Here is an 18,155-nt window from a genome sequence, read left to right on the forward strand (position 1 = left end):
AGAATAGCAAATGCAAACTATCACTACTGCTGACTTGGCCTTCTTATGTCACATATGAATATTTTAGTCAGACTATAACACACAATAGCCTTCCATGTACCAATAAAGTTACAGTTCTGTGGATGCTGCCATACTGAAAGGTCAGAGAACCTAAATTCGCAAAATGTTCCAGTCAGATCTCTGAGCCATACTGTCATATTTTTCCAAGCAGGAGTTGTAAACTTTCAACTTCTGAGTTGTCTGAAATGCAACGTGGCGCTTCCCATTTTTTCTTGTCAGCCATATCCTCAAAATCCTTAAAGCAACAAACAAACCAAAAAAAAAAGTCACTGATCCTCCTTCGTCTGTCTCCTTGAATTTGGATGCTCTGTGTTTCTTTCTCGATGTCACGGCCAGAGTCTTATTTGTAACAAATGCTGTGCAGTTCAGTCGTCTGGAGTATTAGTTTTGTCACTGTGAATCAGATGTCCTCTCCGAGTAATAGAGGCTGGAGGAAGAGGCCAGCTGTTCCCAGGATGCACACGAGGACAAAAACCCACAGGAAGATCCTGTCGATAACCATGGCAACATACTTCCAGTCATCCTGAACCTGTGAAAAAAAATTCAGTGATACAGTGACATTGTTTCCTTGAAACACTATCTTCTTAATGCATGCTACAGTATATACATGTGTGTGAACGTCTACTCACCTCCTTTGCTTCATTCTGTAGCTTCATATTCTCTGCTATGTATTTAACACTCTCAATAGCCTCTCTAACCTCAGGTGAGAGAGGCAACAAGGACATTATTCCACCATCCAGAGACTCTGAGCTGGAGCACTGACTCCCTCCTCCAACCCCAACAGCATTGCCTCCAGTCAGGGGCCCGAGGCTGCTTAGTCCGCCGCTCCCTCCTCCAGAGTCTGCGGGCAGTTTGCTGGATCTCTTTTGCCAGCAGCAGTTGCATCGCCCCTCGCAGCACAAGAACCCAGAACCAGCACATTTAGCTGAGTCTCCGCTCAGATTATTGAGATTGGCGAGCTCGGTGTTGTTAAGAAGCCTGTGGCGGTTCGTCAGGCTTGAGACCACGCTGGAGGCCAGGGCCTGAGGTTTGTGCTGCTTTTGCAGAGAACCTGATGAATGAATGGCACAGGGTCTTGAATGCACCACTTGAACGCTGTCAGCCACAGTCACCTTCTCCGGGTCCCTCTCTGGCCTGGTCATGAACATCACCCTGGGCAGCAGTCCCAGGAACACAGTCCGCACCCAACAAGGCATGGTGTGTGTCTTTGGTGTGCGGTAGTGGACGTTCAACACAAAAACAGTAATGACAATAGAGAGGGTGACAAAAATCATGGTGAAGAGGAGATACTCGCCAATCAGGGGTATCACTAGCGAGGTGGAGGGGATGGTCTCAGTTATGACGAGGAGGAAGACAGTCAAAGACAGCAGGACGGAGATGCACAGTGTGATTTTCTCACCGCAATCCGAGGGCAAGTAGAAGACGAGCACAGTGAGGAAGGAGATGAGGAGGCAGGGGATGATCATGTTGACAGTGTAGAAAAGGGGCAGGCGGCGGATGTACAAGGAGTATGTGATATCTGTGTAGATCTCCTCGCAGCAGTTGTACTTAATGTCATGTTTGTAGCCGGGTGCGTCGATGATCACCCACTCGCCGCTTTCCCAGAAGTCCTTGAGGTTAATGGTCGAGCCAATTAGCACCAGGTCGATCTTGGCCTTGTCGTAGGTCCAAGAGCCAAACTTCATTGTGCAGTTTTGGTAGTCAAAGGGGAAGTACGTGACGTCAATCTTGCAGGAGCTCTTGAATATGGCTGGAGGGATCCAGGTAACGTCCCCATTGTAACGAAGCAGGGCCTTTGTTTTGTCATCCACCTGGAAATCTCCAACTGCACTGTAGAAAGATGTGGAAATGACGAGTGAGGAAACAAAATAGAAAGAAATGGGTGAAAGATGAAGATGAAGGGCAGTAACTGAAAATGAAATTAAATGACATAAACAACTGACTGTTTTTTTTTGTTATGGAAATATCAGTTTAGAAAATGCCTTGTGGTTTCAGTAAATTGTAATCTCAGATGTTCTGTTTGTCCTCAATTAAGAATACTCAAAATGACAGAGTAATGGAGACGGATGTGGTTTGTCATTGTTAGCAAGAGCACCCAATAACCAATGATGAAGCTGTGGCAGTTATGCTCACTTGTTGTACAGCACAATGTCTGGCTTCCATATCCTGCTGGACGGTACTCTGATAAACTCAACGCCACCGAAATCTTTTGGGTTCCATTTGAGCTTATAGTCGTTCCAGATCTGAGAAACATATCAGAGTTATTCATTAAATAAAATAAAAAGACAACATTTTCAGAGGAACATGCATATATGAACAAATTGTGTTTGAATCAGATTTCCTCTACTATTTCATCTGAACTGAGATCAAGTTGTTAAATCTGACCGTTCAACCAGATTGTGAGTTAAAAAAAAAATAAAAATCCCTGTTCATTAATTAATAAAATATTACAGAGATCCCGCCCTGTGATAGACTTGTGACCTTTAATGAGTTAAAGCCGGCCTTCACCCAATATCAGCCAGGGACAGGTTCCAGCCCCCTGTGACTCTGCAGGATAAATAATTATGTACAGCATGTACAGTATGGATAAATGGATGGATTGATTTTCATTTGTTATTGAAGCTGTTTGTGAGTTCTTACAGTGAAATATATATATGTACATTGTAGAAGAATAATAAGGGGATCACAGTGATGCCTCCTTTGGTGGCCATTTACTGTCAAACCTGAGTTTTATAACAATCCAACACCAACAGCTGCAGAGATCTAGGCCTGAGCTTCCATGGTTCATAGTTTTAAGTATTTTCTGTGACCCTGTTTGGTTTTCCTTGGTGTTTCTCCTCTTGTTTTACTTCCTGTGTTTTTCCCTTTGATTGTTCCATTGGTTTCTCCTTGTGTGCTCCGCCCTCATTAGTCTCACCTGTGTCTTGTCACCCCTCTGCCCATGTGTATATATAGCCCTGCCTTTGCCTTTGCCCTCTGTCGAGTTGTCTGCTATGTTACCCCTGTTCTGTTCTTTAATGTTAACCCTGTTTAGCTGTCCTGCTACCCCTGTCAAGTCATCGTTTGTTGCATCTTCTTTTGTGCTGTTATCCCTGTGGTGTTCACTCCTGCTTGTGTTCCTGTTCAGTTTCTCGTATTCTTGGTTTTTAGATTGTACCTGTTTTTGGTTTGCCTTATTAATGCCTCATGCCTTATCCCTGTGTCTTGCATTTGGGTCCTTGTGCGACAAACCCCAGACAAAAGTAGCGGACTGACCACCAGGATGGCTAACACTAATTGTATTTATTACTATTTAAATTAGATTGTGTTTTTTTTTTGGTTTTGTTTTGTTTTTAATAATGGTGGGAAACATAAAAGCAAGAAGGTACCACATGCATCCTCATGACTATCTAATTTAAAAAGCACTGTTGTAAAATGTCTCTCATAGAAACCATGAAAAGTCATCATCTTCACATGTGACATATAAACAGAGCTTGTAAGTGTGTGTGTGTGAGGAGCTAAATTAGATCACAGTTTATAGTGAGTTTTATGGACCTTTTTGGCCACAGTTTTTGACCCTCCCCGGAGGGCAACCAGTGGTCCTTGTGAGACTCATGAAACTACAACACTAAAGCAACCTCAGAGAGCTGTAAAGATTTCACTTAATCACCAAACAGCATGTATTTGGTGTTTAGTAAGAGATGGACGGCAGAGAAAATGTGCCTCTCCGTTGTTTTCTGAGCAGTGCTCAAAGATACTCTAAAACAGCGGGTGATTAAACTAAGAAAAACAATGCTCTTAATACCAAATAACAGCTCAGCAGAAACACGGCTCTAGTACAGATGAGGATTTACTCAGCATTTGTAAAATGGGACCTGGAGACCTACCCCTCCTCATTCGACTCACTGCACAATGCATCACGGGAGCTGAGGCACCATGTGGGAAACTAAAACATCAACCATGCAAAATGTATGGACACTAGCTTTATTTTTGTTGTAGCCTCACAAATGACTTTAACTCAGGTTTAAACTCTCACTTTCAGTTTAACTGCAGCTGCCTAAAGGTTTCTGTCAGGGCATCGATATTACTGTTGTAGATTATGATTCTAAACCAGTGTCAAACTATTTCAGAATAATTAAAATCTAACTTCACTGGGTTTATATGTTTTTCCCCTGAAAAAAGCATTACAAGGATCGATGTGTTTAAGAAGCTTCCTCCCATGAATAATTCAGCCTGTTGCTCTAGATCCAAAGAATCATGTATGACAGAAGGCTGGATCCATACTTGACGCCCTTGCTCAAGGTCTATTTGCACAGTCAGGGATTGTAAACTTACATGTCTCAGCCACAGATTGGTCTCCATGATCTGATTGATTTCATCCTGTGTACAGCGTAGGCATTAAAACAAAGAAATAAACATGTTAACATTTTAAATCGAAACATGAAGAAAGCTGTCACATGCGATCGTTCAGTTCACCACGGAGGATTGTTTGTGTGCTTTCTGCAGGCTCAGGCCTCTGCGTATGCCGGACAAGAGGTTTCAGAGGAGGAACACCTGAGTCCTCCACGCCTGGAGCATAACACATGTGACAGCTGGAGCCGGGAGGTCGCAGCACAGCCTCAACTTTCATTCTAACAAGTCAGTGGTAGCGCTGGAGCAGAGGGACTAAAGAGAGGAGGGGAGAAAATCTGTAGGGGTAAGGTGTATGTGTGACTTAGACCGTGAATGAACCAATCTCATGACCGAGTGCGTAACATTAACCATTCGTGTGACCATCCGGGGGAGCTCCCAGGTCCTGTGGTAAGCACAGGTGGATAGAAGGCCACAGGGTGATCTAGATTGATCATCTTTACTGGGGATTTTATTGAACATTAATAGCCGAGACACAAAACAGCAAAAATAAATCAATTAAACAAGACATAGTGTGTTAATTAGTGGGCTTTACCAGTAGGCCAGTTTTGTTAAGACCCACACTGTTTCTTGTCGCTAAGCTAAGCTAAGCTAAGCTAAGCTAACTGTCTCCTATCTTTACTTTCACATTTGAGGAACAATCTGTTTTCTAATGTATAACCACAAAACACCCACCGCCGCTGCCCAGCGCTTCTATGGTACAGTCCCTGATTGCGGGATGATGACTCAGGCAGCTCGGCTGATGAGCTATTGATGGTCTAAATGAGCCCATACAGCCGTGTTGTAATTGGTGCAGGCGAACCGATACCAATTGCATCTGGGTTAGGTGCACCAGGTGTGCAGAGGGAATACCAGTCATCCATCAGCACTGGGGTCTCTGGTGGCCCGCTACATTAAGTGAGTTAAGAGGAATATAACAAAATATCCTCTCCTCAATTTTATCTCGAGATCCAGACAGGTCTTCAATACTTGTTTAAGTCCTCCGGGGAAATAATTACAAATTGCGTCTACACAGGTAAAGGGGGAGAAAATTGAGATGGGCTGCAAGGTGTCAGAGCCCACATTAATCCGTCACGCAGAAACCTTGTGGGCACAGTTTTAAATGTAGTCAAATAATGTTATACCGTTTCTAGAACATTTTTTCCTTCTCGTAGAACATGACTTATAAAATGATTGTCTGACTTTTTCATGCCAAGAGTTAGATGGGAATGATGTGTGTGTCAAGAGATTAGTCTATGTTGTTTGTTTAATTAACAGAAAAACAAGATGCTGTTCAACTCGGGTTTATGCACAGTGAGAGAAATACAGTAAGTGTTTTTTTAAGACATCTTAGTTGGACATAAAAGCAGATAAATGCATTACATCTATAACTGTTCCATTAGCGTGAATCAAGAACATTAGATTTTGATAAAATGTCTAAAGCACTACACAATGGGGGATGCAGGAAATTGTACACAGGTCTTTTATTCTGAGAATGATGCCGGATTCCCTGTCAAACACAATCCTTTTTGCTTAATTTTCCTCGCTGAACCTGTCAAGGGAGAGAGTCGTGCGTCTGGCCCGCCAGTCTGCAGTCAACAAACTCCAGCTAAACCCACGGGTGCACATCCGAAGTGGCAGGGACTGAGTGACAGAGGCTGCCTAAACCGAGAGGTGCTCAGACAGCTGACATCTCCCATCTTGTCTTGGCCAGACAAACAGCCACTGCCCCCCTTTTTTTTTTTTTTTAATCTAGTTCCCTCCTCAGGGAGATAAGCCAGAAGCAACTGTGTGTTAGGAGTGTCTCAAGTGTCTCAGAGGGCATCCTACTTCTCTGAAACTTTGTTGTCCACACATCAGCACACAGCCTATTTATTTTGAGCTGTGAAAGGAGCATGTTCAGATCTTCCATACTCAATACCGTCCTTGTTTTTTCATCCTAGCAGGGTCTGACTGTGATGAAATAGCTGTCCACATAAATCACAGCCACTGCCGGCATAGAAACACAGGAAGAATATGTTGTGGGCTACTCACCACTTTGACCAGCTGCGACATGGACACCTCAAACTGCACAATGACCGGGTCAGACACATTTTCCACCGGCCGTATGTACTGGTTGTAGCTGGAGAATATGACAGAGAAGAGCTTGTGCTCTGCGTCTGAACACGAGGCTCCTGAATGAGAGCAGAGTGTCAGGATAGCTCACTGCAATGTGGTTTAGATTACCAGACAGCTTGTTTGCATGACAGCTAACAAATGTGACGTGTGTTTGTTTCTTTTAATTTGCCTTTCATATGTTCAAGTCCAAATTTGTAATTTTTCTTCAACATTCCCCCTCAGGCTCCAGAATAGTATTTGGCAACGTTAGAAATACATTCTGTCTCTTTCCATGAATAGCTGCCAATGCTACATGAATTCACTGTTGCCTAAAACTAAAATTAAAGATTTTTATGAATTTGAGCAAATTTAAACTATGACCAAGATTAAACATGGTGATGTGATACAACCTGCCCACAAATGGCATCCTCATTAGACCCAGCATGTAACTATAATTCTAAGCTCATCTACGTAAAGCAACAAGTAAGTAAGATGTTAAAATAACATATTTATTGCTCACCTGATAGGAGACACAGGAGGAGAGAACAGGTGGGAAACGTGAAGCAAAATCTGTCTCTCATCTTGTTGGAGTTGATGAATCCGGGGTCAGCGGCAGCAGCGCTCCGAGGAGCAGACAGGAGGAGAAAGTGTGAGGAGAGAAAGCGCGTCCGCAGCTGCCGACAGGACCAGAGAGCAGAGAGAGAGGGAGGCTGAGCCACCGAGGCGCACAGCCAGTCACTGACAGCAGCCATCCAGCGCAGAAAAATAGAGGAGGAAGAAAAAACACACGAGCAACCAGTTATCTAATTAAATAAAACAAGAGGAAACAATTCAGCGGTGCGAATTTCCCCACTCACCTCTACAAATCAGATCTTTCATTTTGAACTGTTCGGTCAGTTCCCCAAGGCAGGAGACTTGACCACTATCCCCCGTGAAGCGCTGCGCCACTGTCGGGGTAAAAAAATATCCAGTGACTGATACTGATTTATGTGATTCTCTTGTTTGAAAGCGCAGTCGGAATCAGACGAGAGTTGATTCAAACAAAACATGTCCAATGTCACTGCAGAGCAAATATTTTCTGCTGACAGTGGACCCAGGTGGCGTTCACACACATTTTCCTCTCACAGACTTTCACATTAAATTAATAAGTAGCCATCAAACATGACGAATAACCTCTGAAGCCCCTGTTCATGACATACTTCATTCATTTTATTCTCTTTGGTGGCAAGCCACACACTTTTCCCCCCTAAAACAAATGAGATGGGATATAGATCTGTCATGATATGGCTGTCTTTTCTTTATTGATACAGCAATATCAATCCAGAGTAGCAGATTATTATGCTTTCTTTTATCTTTTGCTCAACAGTGTGGTCCAGTGGTTCGGCACTCTGTCCTTCGGATTTTTTCAGCTGACTTCAAACCTACTGAAGTGTCCTTAAATGATAAATAAATCTCTGACAGGATCAGGGACGCCATTTGGTGTGAGACCCCACACTTTGACCTCCTCTGAGACAAGCGAAAAAAAACAAAACTTGACTTTTAGAGAAATGCGATGTAATTTTACATTTTCAAGGGCTAGATCCTTGTCGGTGAAGATAACACTTGCTCATTTGGCATTGCAATTTATAGAGAAGTATTCCCGCTGTTCTCTTATTAGAGCCTAATGACAGGACAGCTGACGTACGGGTTGTGATTAATGAAAACCGTTCACTGAGTCCTCAGGGGTTGTTTGGCTTGTGACAGATGAATGCCTGCTTCTTCACTAACACGTTAACCAGTGAATGAGGAAGCTACGAAAGATTTTGAAAGCTGAAGCTTGTGAATCACGTACATTAAGGGGCCGATTGCTATCTGTTGATTTAAATGAAGGTTTCGCAAAAGAACCAACAGTCTGCAGAATCTGTAACGAGCCCACTCAGCACTGTTTACTGAGCAGTAAATGGTGTGTGTGGCCGGGTGTGTGTCAGCTAAGGTTGTGTGTGTGTGTGTGTGTGTGTGTGTGTGTAGATCAGCTGTGGCATGGAGGCACAAATGAGCAGCCATGAGATTACAGTATCTGAAACAAATACATTTAGTTTCCTCTCCTTCACATACAAACCTTAATACATATAAGTACTGTCCCTGCACTGTAATCAATATCGGCTCCATCTAAAGCTGTTTTGTCGTATCAACATTTTTTTTTTTTTACTTTTTGCCTGGTCACACATTCTCACATTTAAAGTGAACAGCTGTCTTATCTATATGATAGAATACCCTCACTGGCACATCTTCACCGAACGTATTGGCTGGGAGGACAAACTTTTATCACCGGCAACACCGATTAACTAAGCACTTTGGCAAGACCCTGACAATTTTAAGACTTTATTTCATCACATTTAATCCTGCTAAAAGAGAAGGCAGATTTTTTCTTTATTATAATTCACTGACACAGTAACACAAATAAGGAGTTAAACAACTTCAGGCAGCAGACACATCTTTGTCACAGTGGGTATATTTCTGCACAGTATCCATTAATGCATGACCTCAGTGCAATGATGCTACATCAGGTCCTTTGAAGATATACTTTTTGGGGGGCTTTATTGACGTAGGCCACAAGGTTTTGAATGTTCAGAGACATCCAATCCATTTTCTATCACAGAAAAAACATCCTGCCTGTTACACATGTACAAATGTAGTGTTTACAAGTAATTTTTTGTCTAAATGAACACTCTCTGGTGCCATGTTGGAAGGATCTGGCATGGAGAACATCATGTCAGTGCTTCAGGTCCCTTCCAGTAAAGTGTTACAAGCAAACACTATGAAGATATTCACTGGCCTGCATCCACGTGTTACTGTGTTAATCCTAATAGCTCAGTTTCTTAAGACAACCCTGAAGTTGCTCAGTGTCGCTCGTTGCTCGTCAGATGCGAGGGGTCTCTGAGATGGGCTGCTGGCTGGGAACGATCTGACTCTGGAAGACCGGCTGAAGAAACAGGCCCAGGGTGCCCACCACACACACTATCACAAAGATCCACAGGAACATACGATCCACCACCATGGCCACATACTTCCAGTCCTCGATCACCTGCAAACACGTAGAAATTTAAATTATTCGGTGTGCATCTTTCACTTCAGCGTCACACAGAATCCCAACCTGCAAACAACAGCAATGGTGTTATGTTATCTCTTAGTAAGGAGCCATCCCCATATTGCTGAGACCCACACTTAAGGAGCTATTGACCCTTTCACCCCATTGTCAATGCTGTCCTTGGTAGTTTTGAAACAAGTCATTTCTCATTCTTGTTTCCCTCCCTGTTTTATTGATTTGTCAGAGAAAGCGATTGACTAACCAAAGTCTACCTTCAATGTGCTGGTTCACAGCCACCACTTTAGGTTATTCCTTCCTGCACCTCAAGGGCCACAGAGTGTACACTAAATGTTATATCGTCAATACAATAACCTTTGACCGAGTTTATTGGGGCCACTATAGATGGAAGACAATGGCACTGGCAGATGATCCTGATAATAAAAAAAATTTAAATATCTAGCTGAAATTTGTTCAATCCGCCTTCACAAAATGAGAATTTGTTAATTTGCTTTCATTACAAGAATTAGATGAGGAATTTTTATTTGTTTGCATGCTTAGCAATTAGCATAGCTTAGCATAAAAACTGGAAGTGGGAGGAGACGTTGTATACTATAACTACTTCTTTATTAAAAAAAAATCTGTTTATGCTCATCCACTGCTGTCCAACATTTCCCCTGGTTGCCAGGTCCCTGTTTGAGGATGTTGCCCCCTAAGAAATAACTATAGTGCAAAGCTCCAAGTATTTCTTCTACATTGACCTGTGTCACCATCTTAGACTGGTAATACACATACATATAAAATGGCAAGGTGGCTAGTTGGTGGATTTCTAAACTTTAGACAGAGCGAGAATAGTTGTTTACCTCTGTTTCCACCGGTTCCAGGCTTTGTGCTAAGCTAAGCAAAGCAAAGCTAAGTTAAGCTAAGCTAATCCCCTCCTAGATGAAAAATCCTTAATATTGATCTTCTCATTTAGCAAGGGATATAGCATAAATGTTTGAACTATTCAGTGAATTGCACAACAAATGTGATTGCATTATATATCTTTTTTTACAGTTTAATGTAATATCCCATCAAGAAAAAATAAATAAAATTTGTTTGTCCACTTTTAGCCAGGTGTAGTACGATAACTGTAAAGCTAATAGGGCATGGTCTTTGTGGATTTATATGATCCTATCATACTCACATATTGATTCTTGTTAGAACACAAGCTGCACCATGAAATCATTACAATACCACCAAAATCCATTGTTATCCTTGTATAGCTGTATAGATTCAATAAAACATTTGGTTTGAATGTGCATACATACACTCTGATCATCATCATCTCCCATCATGTGCTCCGCCACAAAGCACACCCCGTTCACCGCTTCCTGGACATCAGCAGCCCAATCTGAGGCCGTCCTCTGCTGAAGGTCCTGGGTGGAACTCAAACCGCTGGGAAGGTAATCAGTGGAGCGCAAGTCCCCCTTCCTGCTGGGGTGGCTGTAGCCCATAGCAGCAGCTACATTTTTGTGTCCTGGTGTGGAGAAGGCAGAATCAGACAGCAGGGCAGAGGACGACATGGTGATACCTGTTTTGGATGCAACTGGGTTATTCAAACCCAAAATGGCTCTCCTTGCCCGTAGGCACCGGTGTTGACGCAGTCTCTGGCGAGCAGAGTTGTTGTGGGGGCGTCTCATGAAGAGTAAGGTAGGCAGTTTCACGAGGAATATTAGCTTGACCCACGAAGGCATGGTATGTGTGCTCGGAGAGCGATGGTGAACGTTGAGCACGCACACACTGGTGATGATGGAGAACGTCACCAGCACCATGGTGAACATCAGGTACTTGCCGATCAGGGGCACATCCAGTGAGGTGGGAGGAACGATCTTTGAGATTAAAAGCAGGAACACAGTGAGAGCCAGCAGGACAGAAATGCAGAGGGTCATCTTCTCTCCACAGTCTGAAGGCAAGTAGAAGACCAGAATGGCCAGAGAGGTGATCAAAACACATGGAATAATGAGGTTTATGGTGTAGAAAAGGGGCTTCCTCTTGATGATGAAGTCATACGTGAGGTCCACGTAGGTGGGATCCAGGGGGTTGACAGTCCGTCTCCCTGGCAGCGCCAAGATATCCCACTCCCCACTGGGAGTAAAATCATCCATACTAGCCATCTCGGACTTCAAGATCAGGTCAATCTCAGTGTGGTCGTATGTCCAAGAGCGGAACTTGAGGGTGCAGTTCTGCTGGTCAAAAGGAAAATGCTTGACCTCGATCTTGCAAGCGCTTTTATAGATGGCCGGAGGAAGCCAGTTGATGCTGCCATTGAAAAGGACAATGACATTGGTGAAGACTGTTACCTCATAGGTTCCATCAGCACTGTGGGAGGAAGAAGAAGTACAAGGAGAAGAGAAAGAAAGAAAAATTAATTGATCTTTGAGGCTTGCATTGTCTATCTGGCAATTGTTGTGAAGATAAGAGGATAGCTACTCATTATAATTATTTTGGGGTTATTTTCTCCAACAAAGTCAATCCGGTCAATCGAAATATAAGTCAATGATGCTTACTTGTTGTACAGGACAATGTCTGGGAGCCAAACGTGTCTGGAGGGAATGCGCAGCTTGTCAATACCTTCGTACTTTGAGGGGTCCCATGATAACCTGTAGTCCACCCAGTGCTGGAGAGACAGAGAAACCTGGTTGTCAAGTCTTGGTGCTCGGATTTCAGGGCACTTTCTATATACCAGCTCATTCCTTATTACATGCTTCATTATCGCTGAAATATGATTGGAGCACAATTACAGAAGTCTGTTCCACATTGAGAGAGGAGGAACGGATATGGTTTAATTCAAGTTCATAGGGAAGGACGTTGACAAAGACACAGGGTTGTTCAGAATGCAAGCTCTTCCGAACATTGATTTTAGAAAGTGGGTCCATCAAGAAAACAAATTAAATCAGATTTTGGCAAACTGGATCCAAATGAAATTTACATATTTGAAATGTGATTCCATGGAGGCTTTTGAACGGGCAAAAGCGGAAGGAATCTACTGGAGCAACATGTAAAACCTTGTCACCAATGTAGACACTGACACATTCGTTGGTTGCCGATTTCTGGTAACACAAATCCAATCTGATAGCTTGCAAATAAGCATTTGTCTGTCCTAAAGATCTGACTAGAGAAACAAATTAGATTTGCCTGTAGTCTGAACAAAGCCTCAGATAATGTGACTCTGACCTTCGTCATACTTACCTGAGTGAGCCAGACATTTGTGGTCATGATCTGTTCCCTTTCATTCTGAAAATACAAAATGTTGTTATGACATTTATTATTTTATGCATTGTTTTAACTGTACATGCGTGTCAGTGTATTACAACTTGCAAATGCATCTGTACATATTGACGCTCCCCGCTTGGTGTCATCTTTACTCTGGCATCTGTTTTGAAGTGAGGTCAAAACTAACTGCACTAAGACCCTCTGCTCATCTCAGATTGCTTGTTAACATGTTTGTTGATTGCACTGTCATCACACCGCCATGACATACACTTCCAATAAAGCGATACCAAATGGCAATTACCCCAAGGGGTACAATGCAAACTCATAAAGCGAGGCTGTGAGTGAGCCTAGCTGCCTCGGTCTGCAGCTGGAAGGAGCCTGCACTGTAAATCAGAGGAAAGCCTCTATTGCCGCGTCTAAAACAGCTTTATGGCCCCTTTTAATCCAATGTGCTGAAGTTTCAATCTGGACATGACAGAGGCGGAGATCACAGCTGACCAGATCTATCCTCAACTTCATCCATCCATATGGAGCTACGGCGCCTCAGCAGAGGCTGCTGTGTAATTAACTGCTTCCATGAAGCTTTGTGGTTCTTTCTTCTTCTTTTCTATCAACCTCCTTCCTTCACTCTGTCTCCCTTTTTCTGTCTCCCTCTTTGTCTCTTCGGCACATAGACTCTCCTTTACACACACACAAACAGAGATGAACACACACACACAAAGAAACGAAATGTACACACATCCTCGTGGAGAGGACGAGTGTTTGGGGCTTTACCACACTGATGAGCTGTGCCAGAGACACTTGCAGCTTCACTGTGACTCTCTCGGTCCTGTTGACAGCCGGGCGGATGAGCGGATTGTAGCGATCCTTTCCCAGCAGCCAGTTCATGAGACGCTCCTCTGAGTCAGCACTGCTGCTACCTGGCGACACAAACAGTTTTATTTACATACGCGTGTGTGTTTTTTCGGATGAAGTCTTTTCAACGCTAAATCTAGTGTAAATGGAGAGAGACTATATGCTCAAACAAAGATTTGATGGTGACCCTGTGTTGTTGCCTAACATTTACAGAGTAATCTCAGGTCTTCGTCACTGGTTCCTCCTACTTAAATAGAAAACAAAGCTGTTGAGAACAATGGATTTACAACTGGACATTTTAAAGAAAGAAGAAGAAGACAAATCCTGCTCTGTCATTTTTTTTAAATAGTGGTTATCTGTGTGGCACAGTACAATGACACTGAACTGAAGTTGGGAAAAACACACTGAAACTGCTGGCTGTATTATTGTCAATTCTTATTTCTATCATTCCTGTGCTTAGAAGCCAAGGTATGATTAGGGTAAGTCTTTAATTGGGGGAAAATATTATCTTTACGTTGAAAAAGATCATAAACTCTCTATGTGAGCACATAAAGCCAAGGTCTACTGCAATCTGCCACTCTGACCTCAACACCTTTATTGAATATCTTGTTATAGCACCGAATGATGGCTGATGACAGGCGACTGATGAAAGGATGATACTGGTGTAACAGTAACTCCTCGGGACGCGTGTGCACTCCCGCCCTTCTGCTAAAACTGTGAAACATTATGAAAAGGAGAGAGATAAACTAATTTGCTCCCCAGAATATATTCCTTCTCCATCCATTGCGTCATACGAACTGCACATATAACCTCCCGAGTCTTAAGGGAACCAGCAGCTGCCAATTAAGAAACCAAGAGACTGCTGTGTTGTGGAAATGATGCTGAAATGTTATGAGGACCCTAAAGTCATTTCCAAACAAGAAATTAGATTGGGGATAAGGGTAATATTGTCACAGCACGTTAATAATATTTTTTGTTTTTTTGCATCGTCTATGCTTAAAGCAACACCACTAGATGTGTCTTTTAAATGAGAATAAGCTGCCAATGCATAAACTCCACCTCTGCCGCCTGGTCCCTGATAAATGAGGCCCATGTCACGGGGTAAAGACAAGCCTGATTGAAACTGATGATCTGCTCTTCCCATGTGGAGAAGAATAAATGCATGTCGCACTACCTCTTCCATTTACTTTGCATGTGGCTGGTTATTAAAGCCCCCCCTCACGGTGTGGAGTAGCTGAGTCGACTTATTCATTGGAAACACTCCAATGAGGTGAGACTCTTCCTGATGGGCCTGCTGAAGAAGAATCACCACAGCAGAGGCGTACTGTAAGCCGCCGCTCTGGATGGTGCTGTAGCTTTAGTACGGGTCTTGTCGTCCCAAGCTTCCCACTGTGTGTGTCATTATCGGCCCGCGGACTCCCGCAGCTTTGCAGGGCGTGGCGTGGCGACACTCTAACCCCACGGGTCGGTGCATGCTCCCATGACTGTGCCTTTGTCAGTCACTTGGCTGGGGTCCCATCCAGCACAGAAGGACTTCCACGGCACCGTTCAGCAGATGGTGCGTTGTCAAAGCTCCTGGAAGCCAGAGTCAAAACAAGCTCCATCTTCCCGAGACGTCAAGGCCGCTTGCGAGTAGGCTCTGAAGTGCGCGTGTGTGCGCGGGTTTAAATCGTAAAATGAACGGCTTCTCATAAGTGTTTGCTTTGACATTACACTGATTGAGAGTGAGGTCAGGCGTGTTAATACAATGCCAGAGTAAGCCATATTGGAGTTGAAAAGGTCATTCTGCACAGCACACTCAAAAACATTATTCTAGAAAATAGCAAAGCCGTTGGTGACTTGAGATCATAATGAAACGAGCAAATGGACCAAAACGTGGGGCAAAGGTTAACTGAGGTGTACATATAGAATCTCTTCGGTGCAACTTGTATTACACTTCTAATAGTCTGTAGTAATAACATTGTGTATTTTCTGTCTGTTTCTTTGACATCCATAGAGATCCTATCCATATCTATAGAACCACAAAACCACTTATTTCACCAGAGGACATTTGAAGATGTAGAAGCAGGTGCAACTTTCCTGAACTTCTTAAATGACTTTGCCAAGTTGTATATGTTTAAATGCTCAGTCTCTTTTGAACATAAACATTTGTGGTAGACATCTATTCGTTTTGGCCCCACTCTTAATATTTCAAACCTTCATATAAGAGCTGATTGCTGTTTTGTTAGCTAGGGGCAACATTTGATAGCAGGGCTGACTCATCAAATTGCCTCTAGATGAGATAATATGTCGAAATGCAGTCGCATCATATTTTAGCTGAACTTGTAAAAAAAATGTTAAGGATATATACTCATGCATGTTTTCTTAAACTAAAGTGAGAAATTCTAGTAACATCAAGCAACAAAACAGAATAGCTATAACTTTTTTATTATTATTATTTTCGCTTTTCAATTGAGGCACTGCACTGAAAACTTCACTTCATTTGGAATCTGCGATTATACTTTGGGAGAATAAAGGAAAAATAAATTCTCAAATGAAAGACACGCCACTGATATTATAATGCTAGAATTCACCTCCATCGACGTGCCAAGTCGCACAATGAAAAGAAAGACGCACTTACAGTGAATCAAGGAGAAAAAGTAAGCGATGATGGAGAGAGTCCGAGTCATTTTCACGGCACCATCTGATCAGCTGTCAGTGATGAAGCCTCAAAGCTGCGGTGTTCAGCTCTCTTCCCCTCGGACATGCCGGACGCTGCGCGCTCTCGGTGTGGTTACTGCGCGGATGCCTGTTGCCCCATCGTGGGTTCACTTCTCAGCGAGCCGCCCTGTGAAATGCGCCGAGCTTCCTGAGCACACTGGTCTTTGCGCTCCGCCGACGCGCAGCACCCTGCCCTGGCGCGCTGCTGTCTCTGTCCCCTGCAACTCCCGCAGGTCCTGCACCCGTTCTGTGATCAGCTGCAAGTTTTCACCAGCTCAGCAGCTATTTTAGATGGTAGGTTTCTCATACTCTTTGTACCACTGAAGATGTTATTTGCTGCATGTTGCAAAAGAGAAGGAACAAGGGATAATGCAAGTCATGTCAGTATCATGATCCATTTATTTCTCTGTCCTCATTGACAAAAGCATGGATAAACATTTTGCCAGGAAAGATACAAGAAATTATTTCTAAAGCTGACAGTGATTTTGATTCGGATGGGGCCTTTCTCCAGAATTTAAGGAGTTTCACTATATTTTATTAAACTATCTTGAAACCAACGTGTCATGCATAAGACTCCCGCCTTGACATCTTTAGTAAAGCAGCCTCCTCAATAAAAATTACCCAGGCATGTAAATAGCCTCCAGATGTTGATATACACATCTGGGCCTAAAGCCCTTCCAATTACCAAACATAGCTTCACAGCCACGGTGACTTCTGGTCATTTGCTGACTTGCTTTGGTGAGTGTGCTCAAAACAGGACGAATAAATTATGATGCGGTCTGAGATGTGAGATTTACTGAGGTGAGGTCCAGTCAGACCTGAAGCTGTGCAATCTTAGCGCAGCAGATTTACGGTCACCGAGATGCTTAAAGGCTCATTATACTGACCAGTAAAGGAACTGTATCAGTCATGAAGAACAGCACCAAGGACTCTCCTGGGGTTATAAATCTCAGCTCCAAAGACATGTATTCTGGACCATTGCAAGTGGATCAATAGGGGCTGATTAGGTTTTGACCCTATCTTGTTGTTTATTTATTTTTTTCTTATCAGGTTGAGGGGAACCGGGCCATCGTTTGCAAAATCATATGTGTCCGACTTATTGTGAACAAGAAAAAATCATTTGTTTTTGAATTTTTTTGGTCAATAAAATGTATATATATGTTTAATGCAATTAAAACCAGCCTTCTAGCGTCAAACTCTCCACATACGTCCTTTTGATCATTTGCACAGTTAAGATCACATGATAATTTGGGTGACTAAAAGTGACTTTTACTGTTGTCGACATAGAACAAGATAACTGATGAATATAAAAATAATGCCAATCTAGTAATGGTAAATGTAGTCGTCCGTTACCCAGACTGTGTGTGTCCTTATTTTTCACTGCACTATATGAATATGCAATTGCTTCCTGCACTTGCACTGGATGTTGCCTGTCAATATTAAAAGGTGACTATTGTAATAATTTTTATGTTGATGGTGAAAAGATTCTTGTCCTTGTGGCTTCGTGTTGGTTTAACTTCCATTGTGGTTTTCCCACTTTCGTGATTGTTTGGCTCCTCCCTAGTGATTCTCAGGTGTGTCCTGTGAACTGTCCTTCCGTGTCTGTAGTTCACTTGCTCATCTGTTATTAGTTTAACCTGTTTCTAGTTGCCCTGTGTGTTTATATATAATCTTTCATGTGAGTTTGTCTTACCCTCAATATACTTGTGCTTACCTGATATACATGTGTCTTTCCCCTGATGTTTCCATTTGTAGT

General features: G+C 42.9%; 2 protein-coding genes across 2 annotated transcripts; both read right to left on the minus strand.

The window, feature by feature from the left end:
* Window positions 1–460: 460 nt before the first annotated feature.
* chrna3 (cholinergic receptor, nicotinic, alpha 3) lies at window positions 461–7,305 on the minus strand (the record flags this gene model as incomplete). The annotated part of the gene is made up of 6 exons (XM_084541815.1): window positions 7,046–7,305; window positions 6,463–6,602; window positions 4,375–4,419; window positions 2,194–2,303; window positions 690–1,890; window positions 461–589 (listed from the first exon to the last, which is right to left on the minus strand). The coding sequence occupies exons 1-6, from the start codon at window positions 7,275–7,277 to the stop codon at window positions 461–463; spliced, it is 1,857 nt and encodes a 618-aa protein (XP_084397941.1). The 5' UTR covers window positions 7,278–7,305.
* Window positions 7,306–8,903: 1,598 nt separating this feature from the next.
* Window positions 8,904–16,368, minus strand: chrnb4 (cholinergic receptor, nicotinic, beta 4 (neuronal); the record flags this gene model as incomplete). Its single annotated transcript, XM_084541237.1, has 6 exons — window positions 8,904–9,589; window positions 10,900–11,950; window positions 12,139–12,248; window positions 12,821–12,865; window positions 13,619–13,760; window positions 16,316–16,368. 6 exons carry the CDS (start codon window positions 16,366–16,368, stop codon window positions 9,425–9,427), a joined length of 1,566 nt encoding a protein of 521 aa, XP_084397363.1. The 3' UTR covers window positions 8,904–9,424.
* Between the last annotated feature and the right edge of the window lie 1,787 nt (window positions 16,369–18,155).

Source organism: Chelon labrosus (genome assembly GCF_963514085.1).
Source record: "Chelon labrosus genome assembly, chromosome: 3".
In the NCBI taxonomy this organism is placed as follows: domain Eukaryota; kingdom Metazoa; phylum Chordata; class Actinopteri; order Mugiliformes; family Mugilidae; genus Chelon; species Chelon labrosus.